This window comes from Sceloporus undulatus, chromosome 2, assembly GCF_019175285.1.
Source record: "Sceloporus undulatus isolate JIND9_A2432 ecotype Alabama chromosome 2, SceUnd_v1.1, whole genome shotgun sequence".
NCBI classification, from domain to species: Eukaryota; Metazoa; Chordata; class Lepidosauria; order Squamata; family Phrynosomatidae; genus Sceloporus; species Sceloporus undulatus.
The window spans coordinates 333,981,954-333,988,078 of record NC_056523.1 but is presented as its reverse complement, the minus strand read 5'-3'; the positions used below and the strand labels follow the sequence as shown (position 1 = coordinate 333,988,078).

At 54.6% G+C, this 6,125-nt stretch overlaps 1 protein-coding gene across 1 annotated transcript in view; it reads left to right on the top strand.

Annotated features, from left to right (window-relative positions):
• Positions 1–1,281: 1,281 nt before the first annotated feature.
• Positions 1,282–6,125, top strand: part of TLN1 (talin 1) — a 47,845-nt gene continuing 43,001 nt past the window's right edge. The window contains exons 1-6 of the mRNA XM_042447872.1: positions 1,282–1,302; positions 4,279–4,442; positions 4,992–5,089; positions 5,256–5,385; positions 5,599–5,751; positions 5,871–6,013. Of these exons, the coding sequence (XP_042303806.1) occupies positions 4,313–4,442; positions 4,992–5,089; positions 5,256–5,385; positions 5,599–5,751; positions 5,871–6,013 (654 nt within the window). The 5' untranslated portion in view covers positions 1,282–1,302; positions 4,279–4,312. The remainder of the gene's footprint in view (positions 1,303–4,278; positions 4,443–4,991; positions 5,090–5,255; positions 5,386–5,598; positions 5,752–5,870; positions 6,014–6,125) is intronic.

Sequence of the window (6,125 nt, the reverse complement as noted above, 5' to 3'; positions counted from 1 at the left end):
TTCCTGACCCCGGTGGCAGCCTGGGCTGCCCCCTCACTTGCCCTGGGCACAGTATGGGCAGAAGCTGGTCCTGCTGACCAATAGCTGGTTTGGGGAAGAGGGTACCCAAGACTGGGTTCTTGTTCATGGTGTATGTGGGGTGGGTGTGTGTGAGAGAGAGAGAGAGGGGGGGAGAGAGCTTTGCAGAATCTGGGTCCTGAGGTGTGTCATTTGCATCAGGGACCCATTCCTGGCTTGCCTTCTGTTGTTTACCCAGCTTTTCAGAAGGGCAAACGAAGGTAAAGCAACAAGAGATCTTGCAGCACATTTGAGACAAACTGAAAGAAAATAGGAACAGGAGCTTGCCTAGACTGGAGCCTCCTTTCTCAGATGCATTTGCATCTCAAAGGTGCTACAGTCAATAGAATCATAGAATCCTAGAGTTGGAAGAGACCTCAAAAAGGGCCCTGATCCAGTCCAACCCCAATTCTGCCATGCAGGAACTCTCAATCAAAGCATCCCCATTTTGACAGATGGCCATCCAGCCTTAAAGACCCCCAAGGAAGGAGATCCACCAGACTCTCTTTAATTTTAGAGACTAACATGGCTAGATCTTTGAAAGTAAAACAAGCAGCCCATGATCCAGACAAGGGAGAAAAATAGAAGCCCCGGACCAGGGACGTAGCCAAGGGGGGTGTCCTTGGGGTTCGGACTCCCCCTTCCATTGGATACAATGAATGGTGTGTGCTGCTGTGCTGCCGCACCCAGGCCCCATTATAATGGTGGCACTTAGTCTGGCCCCCCCCCCCCCTTTCCAAAAATCCTGGCTACATCTCTGCCTGGACAGGAAGCACACAAAAATAAAAAGCAAAGGAGCCATCCTGTAAGATGAGATGTTTAGCCTGGAAAAGACATGGTTAAGGGGTGATATGATAGCCCTCTCTATGTATTTGAAGGGACTTCATCTTTCTAGGACAAAGACACGATTCAAAAAACCCAAGACAAACCGCTGACCAGGTATTCCAATTACAGGATGTCGATTAGAAGCAGCATTTTGCAAGATAAAGCTAGTTACCTAAAACTCTCTCCAATAATTAGACCTACCGTGGAGGGTAATTCCAAGGGCCACTGTCAGATTGCAGAAGCATTCATTTCTTTTTATTATTGTTAATATAATCAATAAATGGAAATCTGAAAGGATGCCAGACTGAGGAGGGAGCAAGCTTGTTTTCTGCTGCTACAGAAAATAGGACACAACGGAGCAATGGATGCAAGCTGCAGGAAAGGAGATTCCAGCTCAACATGAGGAGGAACCTCCTGAAGGTAAGGGCTGTTCGACAGTGGAATATGTTTCCTTGGAGTGTAGTGGAATCTCCCTCCTTGGAGGTCTTTAAACAGAGGCTGGATGGCCATCTGTCAATGGGGATTGAGAGTTCCTGCATGGAACTCTGCATGGAAGAGGGTCTCTTCCAACTCTTTGATTCTATCAAGTCTGGGATTTATAGTTTAGGAAGGCACTAGAAGACTCCTGCCTCAACTGCAAACCCATAGATTCTGTAGGATGAAGCCATCATGGCAGTTAAAGTGGAATTGTAGTGCTGCAACTGTACAGTGTGAATTGTGAGGCAAAGGGTTTGTTTTGAAGTGGCAAAGAGTTCCTTCCTTCTTCCCCAAGAAGTCATGAGTCATTTTTTTTTTTTTGTTAACAAAGGAAGTAGTGGCAGATAAACACATACACACAGAGACACACACACACACACATTTGGCATCCTGTCCCTTTGGTATCTTATGCACACATACGTTCCCTTGTGCATGCAGTTGTATTTTCTCGGTCAGTGCGTAATGTTCATTTTCAGATGCAGGTTAAGGAATTGGGAGTTGCACATATAGGGCTACAACACATTGTTGTGCTTCTCCAAAGACATTTGTGTCTATTTGGTGAGGGCCTGGCCTCCTGTGACCTTCCTGGTTTCCCTACACACTGCCTGCTCTGTCCAGTCCAGGGTCATCAGGAAAGGCTTTTGGGACCCGAGGGGTGCGGGGAATGTTCCCTCACCAACTATGTGCCAATGACGCCTGGTACCCTCCTTTCTGTTGGAAGTCCTCAAAGGAGCATTCTGCTTTTGCCCTTTTGTTATAAAAAGGGTCTGCTAAAAAGGTTTACTGGACTCTTTTCCCATGGACTTCACTTCAAAGCCAGAGCTTGTGCACTGAAGAAGCGGAGCTAGGCAAGGAAAAGGGAGGCCATTAGCTTCTCTGGGGTCAAGCGAGAGGAAACAGGCCCCAGCTGCCAGGAAAGTGATAGTGGGGAATGAGGGGGGTGCAACAGCCCTGCCACAACACCGGAAGGGGATCCGGGAGGGGGCCCCCCTTGGGGCAGATGTCTTTCCTTGACCAGCTGCCTTCACCACCGCCTGGAGTGCCTGACCGCTGCCCAGGTGGGGTTCTGAGACCCAAGGACAGCTGGGTAGGAGGCTGTGGGGTGCCAGTGGGGTGGAGTGTGTGTCTGAGGTGATGCTGAGGGTAGGAGGTTGCTTGTGTGGGTCCGCGGGTCCTTTGGGGTGAAGTGATTAGGATACTTCAAACAAGGGCATGAGGCAAACAAATAGTAGGCGCCTGGGGCTGTTGCTCCCAGATGTGGATATCACGGCTCTTGTGGGGTGGGAGTGATGGCTGCGCCCTTGCCTTTGCCCTTCTTCCATCCTGGATGGCCATGATAAACTGACTGTGACTCCAGAGCTGCTGATGGTCCCTGCCGTAGGGCTTGGGGTAGCAGATACGCCAGGACCAGAGGGGCTCCTCTGGTGCCAGCCATGACTGCCTGGGGTCTTTCAGGGGGTCCGGTGCTCCTTCTCTGCTCTGGCTCCTTGTGGTGCTGCCCTTGTAGATTTCTTCTGCTCCAACAAACTTCCACTGGTGGGTTCTGCCTCCCACTTTTCCTGGCAACTGGACCCTCACTCCAGTTCTACATCCCAGAAGGGGCCTCCCCATGCTCCGCCATCTGCACTTTTGCAGCGTTGCCCTGGTCCACTTTGTGGTGGCCCCTGTCCAAAGAGAGCACTCCTCCCACCAGATGTGGCCTGGGGAGGTGACACCGGGGAGACGGGATGGGGACGATGGTCTTGCCAGTTGGGTATCTGCCTTAGGATGGGGTATTGATGGGGGGGCTTTCAATGCGAGTTATTTGGGTGGGTGAGGAGCAGCAGGGCCTAGCTAAATGTGGGGCCCTGAAGGAGGTGGGACTGTTCCTGGTCCTTTTGGGGGGCTTTCGGGTGACTGGCATAGAGTTGGAAGAGGCCCCAAAGGCCATCCAGTCCAACCCCCTTCTGCCATGCAGGAATTCACAAGGACTTGGTGATGGAAGAGCACCGGGGGGGGGGGGGGGTCTCTGGGGAAAGAAGATAAACATTAGCCCCCTCTGCCTTGCAGGGGTCCTGGGGGCAGAGAAGGTTAGGAGGGTATGGGCGGAGCAGGGGAGGCAGTGGAGGGCATCTGGGGTGGGGAGTGGGGCTTGATGGGCCTTCCTCCTTGGGTGACTTCCTTGTTCTCAGTGGTTGTGCCTCCCACGTATCATCTGATGGATCTCCCTGCCTTCTTCTTGAGCATGGCACCCTCAGAGGAGTGATTCGGTCACTTTCCCTTCCCTGTCCTGGGGGTCTCCTTCCCTGCCCTTCTTGCCAGGCTCAGGAAGGCAGGAAGGGGCTGCCACAACTTGGTTACTGGGCTTTGGCTGCTGAGCCCTTCCCCTTTCCCCTCCGCACTGCCCCCTCCAGCCCCATGTGTGCCTGGCTCCCTTTTGCACCATATCCAGGCTGTGCCAAGCCAGTCTTGCACATTCGCCCCTGTGCACGCCTGAGCCTCAGGATGGGTCGTGAGACCCCTGGCTCTTTCAGGATGGGCCCCTCTACTGGCCCTTTCCAGATCCTTCTGCTCTTTGAGCTTCATGGTTCCAGATGTCTGGACGTGCCCCACAGTGGGCTGAGCACAATGTGGCCAGTGATCAGAAGCCCTGTGTCCAGCCTGTTTTGAGACCCCCCTGGAGTTGGGGGCAGGAAGGGCTGGGGGCCTTAAGAAGAGTCATTCAAAGCCCTCCCCAGAACATGTGATGGATGGCAAAAATGGCCTCTGGCTCCCTTCTTCTTTACTTCAGGGTCTGACCCACAGCTGTTCTCTTCCCCTTCCTGTGCTGAGTAACATGGTCCTTCCATCCATCCATCCATCCATCCATCCATCCATCCATCCATCCATCCATCCATCCATCCATCCATCCATCCATCTTGTTATCTTTCTCCCTGCCAGGTGAAGCACGAGAGGGGACTCACCAGCTGCCATCATGGTCGCCCTGTCACTCAAGATCAGCATTGGCAATGTGGTGAAGACGATGCAGTTCGAGCCCTCCACCATGGTGTACGACGCTTGCCGGATCATCCGAGAGCGAGTGCCCGAGGCACAGATGGGCCGGCGCGGGTCCTGGTACACCGGGGGGGGGCCGCGGGGCCCATCTAATCTCGGTATGAGGGGGGGTAATTACACACTTGACCGCGTACCAGAAAAGCTGCCTCTTCTCAGAGCTGTAAGAGACCCCCAAGAGCCCTGAGCCAGTCCAACCCCATCCTGCCATGCAGGAACTCACATCCCTGACAGATGGCCATTCGGTCTCTGCTTAAAGACCTCCAAGGAAGGAGATCTGTAGGCAGGGTTCCTTCATGAGTAAATAGAAAGCAGAAGCTCCTCGTGCCAGTCCAGGAGCCATGCCAGGGGCCAGCCTAGGGTGGGAAGGAGGGCACGTTTCCTTGGGGTTGTTTGTTCCTACCCCGGAAGAGCCCCTGTACTCTCTTCACAGTTATGGAGGAGGAGGAGGAGGAGTGGGGTGCATCTGAGGGGTGACCTGGGGCACAGTTACCCTCTGCAGGGACAGTTCTGTGGCATGGGAGTGGAGCCCCAGTGGCTTTGGCTGGACACCTTACATGACTGGTGCTGGGAAAGTCTGGTGGTCTGCTTCTGTTTTCCAGCCAATGATTTTGGCCTCTTCCTGTCGGACGAAGACCCGAAGAAGGGGATTTGGCTGGAGGCCGGGAAGGCGCTGGACTACTACATGCTCCGCAATGGGGTGAGTCCCTCCCTCTGCCCCCTTCCCTAAACGGGGCCATGGCTGCCAGTGCCCCCCCCCCCCCCCCTCAGTGCGCCCCCCCCCCCCCCAGATTTCGATTGCTCTGAGGCTGCCACCTGCTGACTTCCCACCCCTGTTCCCTCCCCCCCCCCCCCCCATTTCTCAGGACACCATGGAATACAAGAAGAAGCAGCGGCCGCTGAAGATCCGCATGCTGGATGGGACGGTCAAGACGGTCATGGTGGATGACTCCAAGACTGTGACGGATATGCTCATGACCATTTGTGCCAGAATTGGTGAGAGGGAGGGGAGGAAGGGGGACCATTCTTGCTTCCATGAAAGCTGGTTGAGGGGTGTAAGAGAACACGGATCCTCCAGGTGGCCTGGCAGGTTGACCCCTTGACCTCACCCTTACCACCCAGTCCAGTTGTCGTGGCTGTGGCCATGGCCACCCCTTCCTTCTCATTTCCAGCCCCTCTCAGCAAGCGCTGCTCCCCCTTGCCCCACAGGCATCACCAACTATGATGAGTACTCTCTGGTGCGGGAGATGGCAGAGGAGAAGAAGGAGGAGCAGATGGGGACCCTCAAGAAGGACAAGACCCTCCTGCGCGACGAGAAGAAGATGGAGAAGCTGAAGCAGAAGTTGCACACTGATGATGAGCGTGAGTTGGGGGGGCAAGGAGGGTTGGGCAAGGGGTGAGTAGGCGAGCGGCTTGGCTGCGTCTCTCCTGTCCCTCTCAGGCCCTGAAAGCGCCCTGACAGCCCTCCCTCTCCTTAACAGTCAACTGGCTGGATCATGGCCGCACGCTGAGGGAACAGGGCATTGACGACAGTGAGACGCTCCTCCTCCGACGCAAGTTCTTCTACTCTGACCAAAACGTGGATTCACGGGACCCTGTGCAGCTCAACCTCCTCTACGTCCAGGTGGGCTTCCTCCCCCTGCGCATGTATGTGCTTCTCCAGGGTTGCCTGGGTTCCCTTGTGTTTGGTCTAAAATACATCTGGCTGGCAAAATACCCAAAACATTGGGCACCAG